This window comes from Pezoporus occidentalis, unplaced genomic scaffold, assembly GCF_034315485.1.
Source record: "Pezoporus occidentalis ecotype Australia unplaced genomic scaffold, CSIRO_AGI_Poc_V1 ctg12, whole genome shotgun sequence".
Lineage (NCBI taxonomy): Eukaryota > Metazoa > Chordata > Aves > Psittaciformes > Psittacidae > Pezoporus > Pezoporus occidentalis.
This window is the reverse complement of record NW_026912994.1, coordinates 9,650,350-9,671,419: the sequence shown is the minus strand read 5'-3', so window position 1 is coordinate 9,671,419 and position 21,070 is coordinate 9,650,350. Positions and strand designations below refer to the sequence as shown.

The 21,070-nt window shown below is 38.7% G+C and overlaps 1 protein-coding gene across 2 annotated transcripts in view; it reads right to left on the bottom strand.

Moving 5' to 3' along the window:
* CNTNAP5 (contactin associated protein family member 5) overlaps positions 1 to 21,070 on the bottom strand; it is a 269,159-nt gene that overhangs the window by 30,321 nt on the left and 217,768 nt on the right. For both annotated transcript variants that reach the window (XM_062607158.1, XM_062607157.1), the window contains exon 14: positions 16,655 to 16,855. In XM_062607158.1, coding sequence (XP_062463142.1) covers positions 16,655 to 16,855 — 201 coding nt within the window. The remainder of the gene's footprint in view (positions 1 to 16,654; positions 16,856 to 21,070) is intronic.

The following is a 21,070-nucleotide window of genomic DNA, read 5'->3' as shown; positions in this document are numbered from 1 at the left end:
TCACTTCTGAAGAGCAGAGCAAATGCAGAGGCAAACATTACCCTGATGTATGCTTCATTACAGAGCAGACTGCAGAAACAATCAGCAATATGCAACCTCCTGTAAAGAAAAGTGACAACTTTCCTCCCCCTCCCCTCATTTCAGTATTGCTTTTTTCCTACCCTCACCCTCAGACAAATGACATTCAGCAGTGTTGATGTTGTGCTGTGTATTTTCTTCCACTCACATGCAACTGGTCAAGATAAGATGCATATACATATAGATTCTGGTGAGAAACTGCTGTATTATGCTGTAAATCCAGAGATACAGAACACTGACCCGTGTAAGGGCAGCAACCCCCTAATACAGGAAGAAATTTATTTGTCTGAATTTGGGTTTCTTTTCTCTTCCGCAGTGTGAATAAAGGTTTTAACTGTACAGCTTTACTTTCAAATGAAATACATAAATGACTCCCAAACAGCTGGCCTACTTAACACTACTATGTAAACATCTGGTCACATTTATGCATCCAAATAAGTACATCATCTAGCAAGTCTCTTAGGCTCAGATTAGTCTTTATCAAGTGTCCTCTCAGAAACCACTAGGGTCGAGGCCAATGACTGTGTGAAGGGGGGGGAAAGGGAATTCTTAAGGGTTTGTTTTCAGAACTGATCCTTGGAAAAAAGATGGATGATACAAAAAACCCCAACAGCCATGCTTTCTCTTTTTCAGTATATTTGCTTTAATGGAAGTTTTCTTTCCTGCCTCTTTGTGGTGGTTTCCTACTTCATTATGTATTTTAGTAGCTTGTTATATGAATGGACACCGTGCAAATTTTTAATCCTCTTTATTTTTATTCCTCTTTATTTTTATATATTTTTATATAAAATATTTTTATCATTAAAAATCTTTATTATATATTTTTAATTATATTTATTATTTATTTTGAAAATATACAAAATAATTTTATTATTATATTAAATATTCTTTATTTTTATTCCTCTTTATTTTTATATAATTTTATTCCTCTTTATTAAAACCATCTTTTGAAAGTGCCAGAGATCTCAGGCCTGCTCCTGTTGAACTAAATGGGATTCTTGACATTGACATGAATGGAAACAGGACTAGGCTGGCTGTACGCCTCATTAGATACACTATTCTATAGCACCCTCTAAAATTCTGCTGAACCCTCCCTTTCAAGAAAATAAAGCAGGTAAACTCAAAGGCCATGAAATGTCACTATTACATTTCAACACTTAAACTGAGGTACCTGATGAATTAGCCATCTTCTTGCCAGGCATCTTAGAAAATTGCAGCCCCTGAGGGATTTCCTGTGGCCATTACCAGTTATTGCAAAGTCAAAGAGAGAAAGCTAAGGTTATTGTTTTGCCTGTGGAATCAAAATACGCTGAGAGAGCATTTTATTCCCCAGACTTAGAGGTTTATTGCATTTCTAATTCACACCTAAGGTCACCATATGTCAAGTGAGTATGCATTCTGCTACCATGGCTACTGTCATTGTAACTGTAATGCTAAATAGTCCCAGACTCTAACAATACTGCCTTAGTAACAATGCAATTTAGTGCTTATAGCAGAAGACTCATCTTCCAATTGGAGATAGGAAATTAAATGTTCTGGTTCCACCTTTGGGTTTGTCAGACTCTTCAAAATCACACAAGTTACTCAACAGCTCTGGGCCTTCATTTTCACACTAGAAAGAGCTAAAATCCCTGAATAAACAAAATAAGCAAAGCTTGTACAGCAACAACAGTGTTTTCTCTTTTGAGAAAAGTTAATAAATTAATCAATCTTTGATCAAATTTCATTCAGCATTTAAAACTACAAGATGAGGTTTGAAATCGGTTTCTTGTGGCTTGATACAATTATACCACAATGATGATGCTTCCCTCTGCACAATGCATTAATGTGAATTTGACCACACAATTTTCATTTCTTGTCATTTAAGTATTCTTACAGTTAAGCAGCCATAATTGTCCTTTGGGTGTTATCTTAAATACATTAAAAAGAAATTGAATGCTTTCACCACATTATAGATGGGACAGTTTTTCAAAGCTAATTTCTATGTCTGTGAATTATTCATAATACACTTCAAATGGGCTCTTCTGGATAAGGTAATTGACCTTGTCTGCATAAAGCACCTAGTGCCTTGCCTTGGGATAATTAAATCTACTATGTGGTCCATTATTTAAAGGTAATGTCTTTTCATTAGGTTAGGCAATATATTATCACTCAAGTAGTCACCTAATTCTGCATTTAGTGCACTGAAGTTTTCGCTGTTTTGTCATGGGTTACACTTAACCATAGTAAAATCTCACATTAAGTAGCATGGTGTAACAGTAAGACAGCATTCTTTTAATAAATGGAAACAGGACTTTGAGGACTAAAATGTCAAGATTCACCTCTGCATTTGCAACCTCAGCTGCTATGCTTGTTTTACTGTGGGAAAAGCAATAAAGTGTGTCTATCCAGTGTCAGGTCAAAACTCAGGTACAACTAATGTACCAGGTGGCAGTGGCTACACAAATTCACATACTGTTGAGTGAAAGCACTTAGTGCTGCTGAAAGGTATGCTAAAACACATGTACTGAATTACGTTCTAAACTAGCTCAGGTATAGAGTTTTATTTTGCTGTATAGAGAAACCCCTGGTTGGCCTGCCATCCAAGGATGCAATTAGCAATGCTGGCTTTCATCAAGGCTAGCTCTGAATCACTTCAGCTTTCCCTGTAACAGATTACTAGAACTCCATTTCTCACTATCTATTCCCTGAAAAGATGTTGCCCAGTGAAGATCTAAGTAGCTGATGATTATTTCTACATATGCATGGAGTGAAAACTGAAAAAAAGCTAAATAATTGAGCACCCAATTCTCTTCTGTGCTCCAACTACTTTGAACCGCTTTGTCAGAATAGAGCAGCTCTGCGTCTAGTCTGTCACTGACAGAGTACTCCCACATGGGTAAATTCTTCAGTGGCACAATGATCTGAAGGAGCTCCTGCATAAAGCCCTTTCCTGGCTCTGAAAAATGGCCAGAGATGGAATTATAATTTATATTGCACCGCTCCTGCAACCAGGCTTAAAGATACTTCTCCATCCCCATGTACTTCCGTTGTGCAGGGTATGTGTGTCTATTCTACCACAGGAATACAGTACTGGCTTTTTCAATCTATCAGTGCTGGAGCATTTAGACCCTGATTGCAAATACTGCATTAACAAGCGATAAATGAACTTGTTAGCGTCTCTATCTGATTTTTTACCATGTTTCTGTAGTTTGTTTTACACTAAAGTGGAATTTAATGAAAATGCAATGATGATGACGGCTTGACTTCACGAACAAAGATTTGGGAAGGGCTTTACCCATGCTTACTACAAAATGCAATAACTAAGGAGTTAATCCATGACCTTACTTGCCTAAATCAGTACAAATATACTGAATCTGATGGAATTGAACCTGCATATCTTGTATTTTTTTAGTTGAATCATTCTCTATTGTTACTTCTCTCAAGCTGTCCATTAACAGAATGTTATGGCAGCTATTCAAAGCTTTTTAATCATGTTATACAAACACAGTTCAGCCTATTAATTGTTTATCTTGCTTAGATATGGTTTGAGTGTTCACTTAAAATTATGAAGCATTATTTTGGAACAGAAATAAAGACAAGGGCATCAAAAAGACTTCAAGATGTTAGAGTAAAAGATTACTGTGAAGGCCTTTGGCTGAATTCCTACTTGCATGAATATTCAGGAACAATCTGTTCATGCCTCAAGAACATTTCTGCAAGCACAAAAATTTCAGTATTGTGGTCCAGAATAAAATAAAAAAAGGATTATGAAAATTAAAGTTAAATTGAAATGAAATTCCAGTCGGATAGGAAAGAAATAGCTGCCATTTATCATTTTCCATCAGCTAAAACAAACTAGCCAAGGAAAGTAGTGTTCTAAGCAAGATTACATGCAACTGGCATGTCTGCTAAATCATATTTCATAACGGTCGACTGACTTTCACTATGTAACCACAGTTGTGCACTATACGTTGATAGCTCCTGTCACTAGAATGCAATTATGTTTACCCATTAGTTTCTGCTTTTGTGCCACAACCCAGCAACTGCAATATTACAATGGTTCTAATGGTCTGTTTCACTTTGTTCATTTACCTATTAATTTTGGCAATGGCATATTTCATGGAACATAAATTTCATCCTCTGGTAACATGACAATCTGTAGTACAGTATGGTCAGACAGATTCTGGAGCTTTGTATGGAAGTAAAATGAACTGTCCAGGGTGGCATTTTCAAAAGAACATACCTCCCTCTGGGGGCATCAGCTGTATCTAAGGTGATTACTTCAGTGGTAACAGGATGTAATTATTCACTCAATAAAATTCTGCCTGTATTAAGTAGTTGCTTCTAATGTTCTGCAGATTGACTGGTGGCCCTAGCATGTGTCACAGAGGCAGTAAACAAAATGCAACACAATCTCTTTGTCTCGAATCCAGAACATAAATGTTCACTGGGAAGGAAGTGACCTAAAAAGCTGGCACTGCTCTGAATCTGGAGGCTCTGGGAAATATGACCCCAAAACAGAAGCTGAGAAATGCTCATTACCAGAAGGACCTTCCCTAGTTCAGTGACAGGCGTTAAAATGGCAAAACAAATGGACCAAACAGCCTTTTCATAGCCAGAGAAAAAGCCAAAGGGAGCTGAAACTAAACTTACTTCAGGAGAAGACAACTTCTCTTAGAATCCCACCCTCTGCTGTTATGTTAACATTCAGTTCTGAAGAACTCTTTCTGAGGAGCAACCACGAAACTACCATTATACACTAAAATAGTTTCAACTGGCTAAAATCATGGTGAAATTGGCAGATAAACAAATGCTGAAGTACATAAAGCCTTTAACTCAATGGGGAAAAGAGTAACCAACACTGGCTCATCTTGCACCAGGTTTGACAATGACCCATCCAGTGATCCATGAAAAAGTTAATTAGAGTCAACTTTAACCCTTCCTTTCCTCCTAACCTATCTGCGCATATCTACATAAAAGTGCAAACGCATACTTCCCCCCGTAGAAAGCATTCTACATATAAAAATGGATGGTTTATACAATATCTATTATATATAATACCTATTAAATAATACATATAATATCAATTACATTTTATCAATATCTAATATGGACTGTGGTGACCACTTGAATCAGCAACTAAAAGGAAAATTGGTAGTTAAAATAAACAGACCATGTAACTGATGTTACTTTTTCTTCAGAGCCACTTTTCAGATCTCTGCTCATTTTTTAAAGCATCCTGTCATAGGCTTGGACTTATCAGTAAACAAACTTGTCAGACCTGAACTAGGTGCAGTAATACAAAACTGAGAAAAAACCCAGCCAGGAATTTTTATCACCTTTTTTTTTTTTTCCTGCCAAGTGCTCCTTTTAACATTTTGATTGTATTGAATGAAGTAGCCTGAACAAAAAGAATAGAAAACGCTTACTGCTTGCAGACTAAACTACTAGTAGCACTATTCATGCGCTATTAATGTTAATATACTGGAATTGCTCCATGTTATAAATCAGACATATAATTTTAAAATTTTTTTAGCAAACCAAAGATAGAGGAGAAGGGGGACAGAGAACTGATCATCCTGGATAAAGAAACAGGCAGCACATGAGGCAAACACTGAATATAGCACAGTGGAGTGTGTCCAAAGATCAGTGGAAGACTGATGGGTACTGAGGAAGTTCAGGTGAGTTTAGGATATACATTTTCTGTAAGTTTTTGTCTCTATGCTGAGGAGACAGACATTTGTGTCTGTCATTTGTGTCATATTTGGCATGGTAAGAAAATACTGCATTTACATTTCATTCTATCCCAGGTATCAGAGAATCCATAGAGAAGATAAACAGTAAAGCACAAAAACATAGGGAAAAAAAGCAACATTTATTACTCCACCATGCATTGAGCTATGGTTTTAGCAAGAATAAACAAAGAAACAATGTTCTAAACTGAAAAAAAAAAAAAACAACAAACAAAAGATCAGTAGCACAGATAAAATAACCAAAACTGTATATTTGGGAGAGATGCTGTTCACTAGGCAGAAGCATGAGAACATACAATATTTAATCAGTTTGATCAGTTCCTGCTTAGAAAGATATCTAAAGTAAATTGCAAGTATCATCTTCAATTGTGTGTATCTCTACCTGGAAGAACTTGGATGTCTACCTTGGTCTGCATGCATAACCTTAAGACAGCTACAGTAATGGTACAGTGATATGGTTTAGTGTGAGGTGTCCTTGCCCATGGCAGGGGGGCTGGAACTAGATGATCTTAAGGTCCTTTCCAACCCTAACTATTCTATGATTCTAAGACTACATGGACCATCTTAGAAATGCAAGCCTGCTTCCAACACCTCTAGTAAGAGTGATTTCCAACAACAAGGGTGGTTTCTTAATTACAGAGTCCTTTCTTGCCCTTTGCAAAGGCAAACAACAACCTTTCCATACAACTATGCCATGTACTTCAATAATAGGTACAACTAGGCAACAGGTAGAATAGGTGTGATGGTTTTTAATCTGTGCAGGTAACAACAGCTGTCTATCAACAGTGAATGAATTCTAGCATTGAATCAGCATTACTGGAGACAGACTCTAAAGACTAGATTATGAATCCATGCCTGCTGCATCTGGCTGTGTTCAGACCCATACCTAGATTTAAACCATCATGGCTAAGCTAACACTTTCTGAATGCATGGCACTAATTCTCAGGGAAGCTTATGTTTCTTCCAAACATCTATGAACAAGAAAGACAGGGCTGTCTATATAGCATCCCACTGTCTAATAAAGAAAGTAGGCTTGGGGTTCTCAAACTCCTCCCTTTACAATCAACCACAGCAACAAAGCAAAATCCAAACGCTGCCTGAGAAATTAAGAGGAAGAAATTTCGATGCTTGATTAAGGCTTCACACTGGTAATACTATTCCTGGGCTACAGTGCAGAATCACGTCTTTCTTTCCTTACCTGGCTGAATGTACCAAACATTCCATTGCATCCCACCTGAATATACCACTACCTCCCTTGTCATTTAATAGGTCCATATAAATTCACAGAATCATATGTTCCTTGCTAAACCACTGTAATGCTGTTAGTAAGTTCACTATAAAAAAACAAATGTACCTCTCAGATTACATGTTCATTTTTCCACTAGCAGCACAAGGGCAAGGCACAAAAGGTACCTATATAAATCTCACACTTGGAGCACAGGTCTTCAGGGGTGGTCGTCTAGGAGGACACACTCTTCTTATGATTATTCTTCATGGCTGCATAAATTTGGCCACTTGTTTTAGGTTGGTAATTTCAAATAGATCTAATGGCCCATACCAGTTTTAGGCAAAATTGTCACTGTAGCAGCCTGATACCTCAATTTTCTTTGCTAAAGAAGGCAAGATAACTACTTTTAGAAGTGGACTGTGTAGATTAATGGGTTAACCTTTCTAAATGCTAATGGTAAAAAAAAAAAAGGAAAAATTTTCTTCTGGGACTTTCAAATTCTGTTCTTGAGAGCAAACGAAGAAGGCTGTTGATGTTTTGAGTCTTGGACAGCTCAAGGGGGAACACACCCCTTGGCTAAACCAGTCCCCATTAAAGTCTGAGTCTTTCTCCTATCAAAGGTGCTTGGAACAAATTCATGCTGAAAAGCTTTTTTACATTTTGTTCTCAATCTTCTGGCCCAGCAGACAGGAAAAAAAGCTGCTCTAAAGAAAGTTTTGAAAAGATTGTTTTCTTTCAGGTCACTACTTCTTTCTAGCTACTTGTCAAGTCTCGGTCAGATCTGATCATCCCCAAATCAGTCTGGGTTGGGGGGAGGTAAATAATTCGCAATTGCTTTTAGATGCTTCTTAGAACAGGAAGAAGTACGCAACTTTTTTCCCCAAAGGTGTTTGGGAAAATGTTTCCTCCAAGCATGCTTGTTTAACCTCCATATTTTGTTTTTTGTTTTATTTTTTTGGTGTTATTTTTCTGTTTTGTTTTTTTTTTTTTTTTAATCCAAACAGAGTAACAGACATTTAGAAAAGCTACTTTTATGCTCCCCTTAACATCAGATGGTTCAAACAAGCAAAACAGTGAACTTTTAGGGAAGGCTCTTGTTCTGTTGCTGTTTGAACACCAAGGACAAAGTAATCTGAAAAAACAGACTTCAGCTGATCCCTGTTCTTTCTTTTCCCTGGTCTCTGCCTTACCACTTGGAAAAATAGAAAATACATTTCCTTAGGCTACCTTCACACTGTAATGGTGGTAAAATTCCTGGACTTATGATTTACAAGCAATGAATCTGAGTATAACCCAATCTACATAGAGTAAAAATTTGACTCCTTTTTCCACTAGCTTACATCTTCTTTTCTTCTATTTATACTACTTAATGAAATTATGCCATTGTTATTTTGTGTATAGCCCCTTCACAACTCTGTCTTCCCAGAGAGGTGAGACCAATTAAAGTGAAATCAAAGCATATGGGCTCTGTTCCATTAACTTGCTTCATCCCATCTGATTTTCAGCAAGTGCCTTGCTTTGCACATACTTTCCCCTCTCCCGCCTCGATCTAAAACAGGAGTCAAATGAACACAAAACACATACAAAACTGAGAGATTAAAGCCTCAAATGCTTTGCTACCCTCAAACATAAGATAAATAAAAGTGCAAATTACTAATGCCTCACTCATGTGGCATCTTGGTAGAGGTCAACTGTGAACTCTTGCATTACTACGATTTGCATCTTCTATTCCCCAGAATCAGAAAACGTCACTCTGCACTGGCCCAAATTTGACACAGAAATTAGTTTAATGTCAGTAAGACAGTCTGAGTCTAATGGAGCCCAAGATGCTCAAAGTAGGACATCCAAATGAAGCAGACAAATGGAAGTATGATGAGAGCACACTCCCTGCTGTGGCTCTAATGAGGGAGAAGGCACACTTTTCTGCTCATGCAGCAGTACTGCTTTCTTTCTTGAATGGTGGACAGGTTGCTGTCATAGCTAATGACCCATTAATATAAGAAGCCATGGATTAGCTGTTTGTTTCTAATTGCCATTGTTTGTTTATTGTTAACAATATGCTGAGTCCTGCAAATTAAAAAAAGACTACCACTACTTATGATTAACATAATGTTGACTGGGATAGCCTGAAAAAAAAAGGTGTATTTCTGCCATCCAGCTCAGGGAACTGAGTACTCTGAGGATGGCTGGTGTGACTATTAAAGACTGAGGCAAAGGTAGCATTAAGTACCTCAGCCTTTTTGTCATCCTCAGTCACTAGGTTTCCCCTATTACCCAGTGGAGGATGGAGGTTCTCCTTGACCCTCCTTTTATTGCTAATATATTTGTAAAAGTACTTTTTATTATCTTTTATGGTAGTGGCGAGATTTAGTTCTATCTGTGCCTTCGCCTTTCTAACTTTCTATATATATAATTCAACAACATCCTTATATTTTTCAAGGGATGACAGTCCCTTCTTCCACAGGTGATAAATTATCTTTTTTTCCTGAGTTCAGCCAGGGTGGTACCTTCCCCACTGGTTTGATTTTCAGTACAAAGGGACTGCCTGCTCCTGCTCCTTAAGGATTTCCTTCTTGAAGAGTGTCCAGCCTTTCTGGACCCCTTTCTCCTTTAATAATGTTTCCCAAGGAATTCTGCCAACCAGCACCCTAAACAGGCCAAAGTCAGCCCTCCAGAAGTCTAAGGTGGAGGTTTTGCTGACCTTCTTCCTGACATCTCCAAGGACTGAAAATTCAACTATTTCACGATTGGTTTCCCCAAGACAGCCTCCAACTATCACATCACCCACCAGTCCTTGTCTGTTTGTGAACAACAAATCTAGCCAGGCATCTCCCTAGTTGGCTCACTAACCAGCTGCCTTCGGAAGTTATCTTTCACACCCTCCAAGAACCTCCTGGATTGCTTCTTCTCTGTTGTATTGTACTTCCAGCAGACATCCGGTAGGTTGAAGTTCCCCATGAGAACAAGGACAAACGACTGTGATCATTTGTAACACCAGCAATAAAAGTTCACACAATGAATTTGAGATGCCACACTCAAAATCTGTTGTCTAGATTTACATTTCATTTACCTGTAGTATGCATCTTCATTAATACCCAAGGTACAAGCTTCTGGCATAATATCAGTAAAACGGATCTATTCAGTTTGGACTGACAAATTTGTTTTCTATAAAATTGTAAAAGATTTCTTAAAAAAAAATAAATATTTTTTTAGTGTAATTTCAGAATTGCTGCTTAGACTTAAAAAATAAAACCAAACCAAAACAAAAAAAAAACAAAAACACCCCAACATTCAAAGGAGGAAAAAACCACAACAAAACTTAATAAAAAAACTCAACAGAAACATCTAGTGACAGCAGAAGTATGAAGGATGTATTCCAAATCCACAGAAGCAATCAGGTGTTACCCATACAAGCTCCTTAAGCTCCTTCCTCACTATCAGGCCCCAATTCAAGAAGTGTTTTTAAATTCACCTGACATTGTGTATAAAGCAAACACAGATAATGGTGCTCCAGTGTTCACTGAAGCAATCCCAGGAGACTTGTGCCCTTTTGGTGTCACTCCAGAAGTATGCCAGTTAGCATTAAACCTGACCTCCCCTGCAGAAGGGTTCAAGGAAGGAGCGTGTTTTCTTCTCACTGGATTAGAAGCCACTCAATGTATGTCTGAGCATGGATTTCTTCCTCTGTCTTTCCCATTACTTGGCCTCTTGGCTGCACTACATTCTCAGAGAAGTGTAACGAAACTAGAGATGTAATGCAAGAAGCTGCCATTTCTTCCTTGGCAGCTATAGTACACTTTTCCTCACTGCCAGTCACGAGGGACTGTATAAGGTGAGGGGAGTAAAGGGTTAGAAATTGGGATAATGACATTTCCATTACTCACAGGTGCATGCATACTAGATGCCAAGTTACCTCCTCCACACAGAAGGTTTTTACTCTCCTTAAACCATCTGCATTTTAATCAGCTGCACACTACTAACAATACAGCATCTTTAAAAATGGCATCTAACCCTCCCCCTACAAAGAGGGGACACCACTCCCTTCAATAGGAAGTATTTTTTGAGGGCAGATTGCCTTGTTCTATGTAATTTGGTACAAAGACAAATAGGCTCCTGCTAATGCATTAACAATTTAAAGTTATTTTGTGCAATGACAAATATTCTTTGGTAATGCAGTAACATTTTAAAGTACCTGGAATGATAAAATGGAAATTATATTTGGAAGGTATAAAATAGCAGTGAGCAAAACCCCTGGCAAATGACTGCATGTTCTGGGTCATTTTATATCACCTCATGGTACATCTATGCAAAAAACTTCATCAGAAGTCAGCTTCCACACGCTTTCATAAAGATTCATACTGCTCTGAAAAGTGGTGTCTCCATTATATGAAATCTTCATGCAAACCACACCTCAAACACTGTGGGTCATTTCTAGTGAAAAAAATACCAGTGCCAGTGAAGGTCCAAGAAGGGCAACTAAAAGCACTAAAAAGCAGTAGATGAGTGCAAGACAGTGATTCACCACATCCTGCAATACAAGAACTCACTGCACTGAGTAAAACATTAATTTAAAACATGCTAAAGAATCCAGTAGTTCTGTACATGGCAAGTAGGGAATTGCTGGAAACTGCTTTCGTAAGAAGCTGCAGAGACAAGTAATATAATGAAGCTCAAAACCAGATTAAATTTATGAACACCAGCTCCATAGTGGATTCTAAAAGTGATTGGCAATGGCATAAAGTCTAATACCATTACTTCTTCTCAATGAGGGTGACGGAACACTGGAACAGGCTGCCCAGGGAGGTTGTGGAGTCTCCTTCCCAGGAGACATTCAAAACCCGCCTGGACACATTCCTGTGTAACATTATCTAGGTGTTCCTGCTCTGGCAGGGGGATTGGACTAGATGATCTTTCGAGGTCCCTTCCAATCTCTAGCTTACTCTGATACTGTTACTGTCATACTAGAGCAAGTGTGGGTGATGGGAACATCTTGAGTGATGTGCTGAAGACGTCCAGAATTGTCAACGTAAGCTGGAGCTCTCCAGTCGCCACTATTGGAGGCAGGACTCTGTAGAACATCTCCTGGCATCTTATGCTCTGACATTGCTCAAGGTCTAGTCTGGAACTAAAAAGAGAGCCTGCACAGATGAAGAGCTCTAGCAACATGCAGGGCATGGATAAAACATAACTGAACTGTCTTAGCAGCAGAATTAAGTCTAAACTCAAGTCTAAACTCAGAAATTAAGACACACTTCCTGCTGTGATGTACTGCTACATCTTTCCCTCCAATGATAGAGGAATGAAATGCAAATGCAGTGGTTCACAGGTGAGGGCAAACAGCTGTTTCACATAAAAAATCAGAGACCTAGAGATGGGACGTGATGCAGCTTGGTATTGAGATACAGGTCTAGCTGGAAGGTAGAGGGAAGGAGGTGGAAGCCTGGGTGCAAGACATATAATACTGGGACTTGACAAATCTTAAGAGAGACAGGGAGAAGTTCAGGCATAGTTTAGGATGGATGTTTGAAATCAAAGCTTGAGGTGACTTGGTATGGGAAATTTATTGGAAAAACAAAAAATAAGGAAGCAGGAAGGGAAAAAACACCACCTAAAGACATTCCTATTTCTTTGATTTTGCTCTACGACTGATCTTTTCTCAGTCCCTGCCTACACAAATATGCTATGAACTTGACAGACTGTCAGCCAAGTATTGTAAAGCAAGCTATCCTGCCACTGATACAGCCATCACCGTGTTAAGTCCTTGATAAGGTGGATGTGAGGCAGCTTCCCAAATGTTAAGCCTTTCAGTACACCCACAGCTTCTAGAAAACAGCAGATTCAGAGCTGACAGTTTGTTTAGCTAATAGCATGTTCATACCTCCAAACATCTTGGTTTTAACAGTTTAATTAAACCTGCATGTGCATGCATGCACCAATCCTTACACACATACCCTTTTCCTAGATATTACCCAAGATGCTCCTCAAAGAAAGGAAATCAGAGCCCTAGGGGGGTCTAAATTTCTTTTCAGATTCCCAGAATACAGACAGCACATTTAGAAGTAGCCTAAGCTTCCTGACTAAGCCCCTCCTCTCCTGCTTCCTTGTCCGTCTGTGCTTCTAAGGAAGAGGTGGTGGTAAAGTCTGCAATGTTTAGTAAGAGTGTGAATGAGTGTGAATGCCAACTGTCAGATTTGATCTGGCTATGTGAGTGTCTCTCCAACAGGCGTGGAGAAGTCACAAGAGAATTGCAATTACTGGTCATAAATTGTAAGATTTGTTTGCCACCATCATGAGAAAGCCAGCTATTCTTTTGATGAAAAGACATCTATTCTGATGTTCACAAACCTCCAGAAAATCTATCTGATGGCAGAGATGTATAAAAATGCAGTTCTGGACAATTTAAGTTTAGTTTTAAAAGAAACACTTGCAGCTAAGCCATAGCATGACAATAGGAACTGATAAGGCTGTTTCAGACTGTGGGAGGTGGAGATGAGTAAACGCCTTTGCCAACTGCCAGACTGCATGTCTGACACATTGCAGATGTAAATGCATGTAACTCAATGGAGAGACTACATTGAATCACACCCACTAGGGATGTGCCTGTGTCTTCAGGTCACAAAGTAGTAGGAAGACAGGAAACACAAATTCCTTGATATAAACTGGAACAACTTTATGCAAGCCAGGAGCCTCCCTTAGTTTGTCTCTGAGGCAGCCCAGAGTGCTATGCTTGTCCCTTTGGCCAGGTGCATATTTTTTTATTTTTCTTTTCCCCATGTCAAAGCTGTGAAAGCCTGCTGTGTAAGAACATGTGTCTTTGCTGGAGAGGAACATTATGAATGCAAAAGGAAAGATTTTTTTATTGTTTCTCTGTGAAACATGACAGTGTTTAGATCCTGAAGACAAGGATTTGGGCATTTGGTGTTACTGCTGAGATAACCTAACCATGTGTTCCATCTCCTTGGAAGAAAAAGAACAAAACCCTAAATAAGAGGAAGCTCAGAAATGGATTTGATTCCTTGCAAGAAACAGAACTTTTATGGCTCTGTCAGGATCAGATACACCTCTGGGAGATGCCCTTCCATAAAGCATTCACTGCTGGGCCTCTTCTAGAGGTATTAATGAGTGGTGATATTCAGCATGCTCGACTGGGTCATGTAATATTTCCTGCTGGCCTATAAAAGCTGCATTGCCATCAGTATGTGTGAATTGCATACTATATTCTGAAGGAAGATCTGAAGTGTGGTTTGTTAACCATAATTACACCTTATGATACCTGGCCACACAGAGAGAACATAGTACTTAAAGTATCCAAAAGCCTAGGTTAAATCAAGAAACAAACCCCCCCCAGTTTTGATTTTTGTCCTGTTGTTCTGGCCCCAAATCAAACTCCCTCCAGTCACTTCTGGGAATAAACAACACAGGTGACAACTTTCTGCAGTGAGTCCACCAAAATGCTCTGGGTTATTTGCATTTGTAGCTCATCTTCAAGTTTGGGAATGTAAATTTGTTATATCATAGAACTTTTCAAGACACCTATAGTGTTCAGCACCACTGGTTCTCTAGGCTTTAATATAGCAGCAGCTCATCTCAAAATGAATGTCGATTAATGGAGCTATTTAAGTCAGTGGGGAAAAAACAATAATTGAAAAACACTTAATACTTAGCTAAGAACGGTTACCCATATCTTGTTGTTTCAAGAACTCAAATGATTTATTTTTGAGCATGTTCCGCATCTAGCCTTAGGCTACTGAGAATGTTCAGGATGAAAAATTGAAAGTATAATTAAAAAGCATAAAAAAAGGAAGAAAAAAAGAGGAAAAAATGATGGTGTTGGCCACATGCACAGCACTGGATTGGAGTTTTTTTCTCATTTATCAGCTGGAATGGTATTAAAGATTTATGAGTTGTGCAATTCTTGTGTGATCAACTGTCAGGACCACAGTGGCAGTGCAGCAGCTGCAAGAGCACAAGCCAGGCTGTTGGACACTAACCCTGAGTCCTCTTCTTTGAGGAGTCAGAGTCACAGCTTTGGTCCTGAACAAGCAGAGAAGGAGCTACCTCTGGAATTGTCTTAGCCAGTCTATAGATAGCATTAGTCCTGAAGCAAGATAGTTTATAAACTGTCAATTTACACAAGATTATCACTACCTTTTTGGTGGTGTTTTTTTTTGTTTGTTTGGGTTTTTTTTTTTTCAGTTAGTTGTTTTGTTTAGTTTTTTGTGGTTTTTTTTTTTTCTTCTAAAGGAGTAGTGGGCCTGGATCCATAAGAAGTGTCCCTAGCCTTATAGAGGCACCACATACAAAGGTATTTCAAAGTGCAGTCATAGGGTACCTTCCTGTGTACGCATGACCAAGTACCTCACAGAAATGTGTAAAAGTAAACACATGAAGCCCTTCTGTAATATTGTAGCCTTCACACTTAAAGATTTTGGAAATAATCACAGTGTGATTATATCTTTATAATATGTCAAGTATGGTGTGGGATACAGAAGCAAGCAACACTAAAACTATTAATAAGCCATTATTTGCCCCTCTTTATAAGCAGTTATGCCTGCATTTTGTTTTCCTTCTGGGCTCTCCCCTGGATGCCAATATTAACATTCTATTCTTTAAGAAATTATTAGCAATGGCTAATCTTGGCTGGTAAATTCTGATGATAACAAAAGACATGATTCACAAGTTTTAAAAATAAACTGACTGCAAGGCATCTGATTACTGGATCCATAAATATTCAGTGTTATAGTAACTTTGTTGGAACCAGGCAGTTTTTGATACATCTCATTAGGCAATATATTTTTAACACAATAGGAACTCCCATTGCAGCCTTCCCTTAAGGCTTTCTGTGGGATTTCTTCTAATCTACTAACAAATTTAAGAGTTGCTAATAATCAAAGAATCACCAGGACCACACAGACATGACAAGTAACTAGATGAGGCTTAATGTCATTCATCTGTCTGGATAAGCAAACATAAAATCTCAACTCTAAGGGAGTGGAAGGCAGCCATCCTGAGTAGCCACCGGAAACTTGGTACCACAGAGAGACATAAACGTACACTCTGCTTTCTTGTTGCTGCTACATTAAGTCAGGGCAAAAAAACTTATTCCTTCTGTCCTGAGGAGAAAATTAGTGTTGCCTCAGAAACCATAAAACCAAACACCTTAAACGTCATGTTCAGGGCTGTGGGACTCATAAGACGGTACACCCTTCCTCTCCATAAATATCGTAAGTATATGAAGCAATCTGGATGCTTCCTATCTTTAATATACAGTTAAAACCTGCAAATTAATAAACATATCCATTTGCTATCAGCTAAATACAGCTCTTGTGATTTCTTAGTAGGACTTTCCATTGTAGAAGCTTTCAGAGCCCTTGCATGCATGAAATTACAAAGCAGAAACTCCCTTGCTGAGCTATGACCCTCTTGCATCAGAGGACAGGCACTGCACAGTGGTATCCAAGAACATAAAAGGCTTTTCACTCTATTCCGTATTCATTTTGATTGTGTTTTTTTTGTTTTGTTTTATTTTTTCTCTTCAGTCACAGTGCAGCCTGTATCTGCTGTATAATCAATTAAGAGTTAACAACGAAAGATTTGGGATCATGGTGCTTACTTGGGGTATTCAGGAGACGTGACTTTTTGCAGTGGTAGGCTGCCTCCTGTTCGCAGTACTCTGCACTGTTTATCACGGCTTCAAGCTGCTCCGCGCTGCTGTTGTAATTAAAGAACATGGTATACGGCTTCTCCATATCAGCTCTTTGGACTCTGGTTAGCCCTGTGTTGTTGTGCTGCACTGCAGTCCAGATCTTATCTTCTGTTAAATGAAAAAGGATTGAATGGGAAGTTAACAGCAAAAAACTTGCAACACACAGAGAACAAAAAAAGAAAAAACAAACCCGACTGAAATCTCATGTTTTACTGCATGGAAGAGAGCATCAGCAGGAACCTGGTCACTCTGTGATGAAGACCTATTACAGGACAGTGTAGCCCACAGAGATGTTTCTGTCTGAACCAGCTCAAGCAAACACTACAGAGCCTGCTGAGCAAGAGGGAAACTACCAGCTCCCCAGGAACCATAGAAAATCTGCAGCATCTTCTATCGCCAGGTATCCAAAGAAAATTAAGATACCTTTGAGCTAGCTTTGACCCTGAAAGAAAAGAGATAATTATGGAGGTACCACTGATGTTTTACAAACATAGCTGTATCTGAGAGCAAAGCCCACTCTGTTAAACAAATGGTAGCAGAGAACTGTGGCTGATGAGCTTGCACAAACTCACCACAAACAGAAATCACAAACTGTTGCCAGAAACCTAAAACTGAGAGTATGTTCTTACCACTCAGTTGGAAGTCAGATCACTCATTCAGTTTTCAGATTTTTCTGTATCTAAATTGAGTGATGCTGTGCTTAGATGATGGTACAGAACAACATATGATATAACATCTGTAGTTAACTGTAAATGTTGATAATTTTCCATGCTGGGGAGCCCATTCTCATCTCCTTCATTGCATTTGCTGGCAGAGCAAGGGATAGTGTAGCTGACAGAAAGCAGAATCTAGGCTTAAGCACAACCAGCCCTGTAACAACCCAGCTTATGAGCAGCACTGGAGTTGGCATATGATAGGCAGAACACTGCAATTAGAAACAATTAGCTTAGCAGGGAGGCTGTTTCCCAGCTTGCTCTGGTGAGATAGTAACAGGTAAGATAACAAGGACAGCCTGAATGGCCAATCTGCTGAAGTGACCCAGAACAAAAGGCAAACTCCTTAATAAGTATTCACAGGACTCAGCCCTGCACGTGCTCCACAATATTATGAAGAGTCACACCCAGTAAATTCCCTCTTTATCAAAGACCCTGTTTACCTACAAAATACTGACTGAGCAAAAAATTAAGGAAGTAAATTCTAATCATTTGATGAAAGGAAGATTTCAATCTGACTTGCAGTAATCTAGAGTTACAGAGGAAGAGGCAAGGTCTAGACAAGAGATTCTATTTTGTTATTTGCTTCAACAGGGAAACCCTGGATAACACTGAATCAGATCTTTTCTAAACTGATCTTAAAAACTATGTATCTAAGTATTCAGAAGTTTTTACCAGACTACTTAATCTAAATTCTTGCAGAGCTTCCGTGAGTTTTCCAGTTACTCTCCAATACACCAGCAAAACAAATCCAGTAGCTATGTGGCTACTGTAATGCACCGCAGTTGGAGTATTTTCCATTAGGCTACAAATATCCCACAGAGTACTTCAAAATAACTCTAATAGGTGTATAAAAATCCTAAATGGACTATCCATGCAAAGACACTCAGATGATTTAATGGATTGTCATTATGGAAGCATTCAGATGACAAGCAAGTAAAAACCACCATCTGGAGACTATCTAAAGAGGTCTGTTCCAAGTCCGAGCTGCAAGTTATGGGGAAATTACTCTCCCAGTGATGTATGGCATTAACTTAAGGACAGTTTATGCTCAGCAAACCATACATTCACTCACAACATTATCATTATTTCTGTGATGGTAGACAGAAAGAGTTTGCTCACAGGTCTGTAATTCTGTAGTTCTTACTGAGTTCAGGATGCTGCTCATAGATCCTGTGAGTTGGAGCTCAAAGAAACATTGCTGCAATGTGTGATACACAAAATATAGATTAAAGTCACAAGACATCACAAATTTATTGCTTGTAAAACTTGTCCCAGTGATTGCAATCACAGTCAACACTGTAGCCAATACCGTGCACAGTCCTGCACACGTATTGCACCCAACATAATATAATTCAATGACTTCATAACACACATATAAAAGTAGTGATTCTTATCAGCCAGAGTCACTCTGCTTTTATTTTTGTTCTCTCAAGGACTGACATGAACAGAATGAATTTTTTCAAAGCAGTTGAGGGTGTTCTAACTTTCCTCTCACTGAAGCTGGAAGAAGTTTAACTCCTACATTCACTGAAAAAACTACTAAAAAAGACAAACACCAAGTTGCAGATACTTTAAGGAACATGTAAACCCAAGAGAGGATGGAATTAACTGGTTGCTGAAAGTCCAGATTGGCAGTCATAAGATCCTCCCCACTGAGAGTTAGTAACATAATTTTGAGAAATTACAATGCTTACAATAGTGGCTACAGTGCTGTTCAGGAATTACAACAGGCTAGAGATTCAGAGTGGTTAACACCACTGTGCTTTCCAGGCTGTGTATTTGTGCACCAAGAAAGGTGCTGTGTCGGTACCTGAAAAGCTGAAAGCATAAAAATCTAGTAGTTTAAAAGCAACATAGGAGTACTAGGAAAAACTTCTTAAAAATACCATAGCATAAAACAGTCTTCCCAAGAAGTGTTAGAAATATAATTAATTGATATCTTTGAAATGAAGATGGACAAGACTTCAACAAACATATTGTTAGTGACAAGCACTCATTAACAAGTGTGTTGGACAGACAATAGACAGTTCTTTATCTGATTTTCCTCTGTAATTGTTCATTAATTTTCAGTGGTCTTGTTACTGTTACAGCTGTGCTCACCTGTCCTGAAATGTGAACTATGACATTCAAGAACTGCTTTTCTCCACAGGATCTTTTAGAACTGAGACGCTAACTTCGGATTTTCCATCCTCTAGTTTGCAAAGGAAAAGGAAAACAAAGTTTCTTTCTGTACTCAAAGTAACTGTGATTTTGCAAGTACATAAGAACAGAGAGTTCAAAAAAGTAATAGCAGAAGGGAAGAATTCCAGATTTACATTTCAGAGATTTTATAGATCAATGAGATCTGTGCTTTGCTGGTCACTTCAAAGATTCCCTCTATGTTCCACCTTGAAAGTAAAGGTAACCATCAGCACATTCTTGCAAAATATATACATTCAGCTCACTGATCTAGTAGTAAAAGGAAAGCCACAGCCACCACCAAGCATCCCTGTGGGATGGCAAAAGCTACCACTATTCAAAAGTTTTTTTCCCTATGTAGCTGGTGTAGAAAGAGCACAGAGAAACACATCCTCTGCTACCTTTTTTATTTTTAACAACAACATCAACAACAACAACAAAGCAGTGAAAGAGGCTTTAAAAACTTGTAGTTTGAAAGGAAGCCTTTAGATTAGAAGGGCAGCTAACACACCACAGATGCAAGACAAAAGAGCTGGTGACAACAATGTTAGAGGAAGAAGAGAGACAAATTCAACTATTTCAGCCATACTTCCTCCCACTTCCCAGGGAAAAAAATAAGTACACACATTTTAGCAAGAGGGATGTGAAGCAAAGATGGGCTAGGTAATGTACACGAAGTCACAGGCACCTGCTAGATACAGATAGAAAAAAAAACCAACAATAGGGAAAGTTCCTTCTTTCAAAAGGACACCCCTTTGATTACATGCAGCAAATGAGCCTGAAAATGATTTAATCTTTAGTTTGCTTTGGACAGAGTGGGAGAGCTACTTCTCCCTCCTGCATCTCAACTGACTGAGGGAGAAGTAACTAAGAGCAGGAGGGTAGTAAATTTTTGAACTATTCCAAGACAATAGCAAGACTATGTGCACCTGCCTCCATAGATCTGAAAACTGCACAAAAATAATCCCAGCCTTTCTTCTGAAGACCCTCACCATTCAGGTCAACTTCTGGGTTTTATTCAAGCACCATTTTCTCCACCTTAAACCTGGCAGCATTAAGAAAAAGATAATATTATTTTCCTCAAATTCACATTCACAAGCTTCAGAACCTGCGTCAGAAATGTAGCTGCAATCGACATGCACACAGATCACTACACCTAGAAAGCAGTGCAAAGCTGTCTGCAACTTAGCTCTAAGACCTGCATATGCCTTTGCAGTCATGCCTCTGCACAGATTATGTCATGGCTTTTGAAATTAGGGCTTTAAATATTGTTCCTATTTCACAACATGAGGTTCAGGTTTGTTTTTTTAATCTTTATTCTTTTTTGTTTTGTTTTCATTACATTTTTAGGTGGTGGCACTGTAATCATAGATGCAAATCAAGTTGAGTGCCACTAGTTCCTTCTAGATATTTCCATACCTGGAAACTG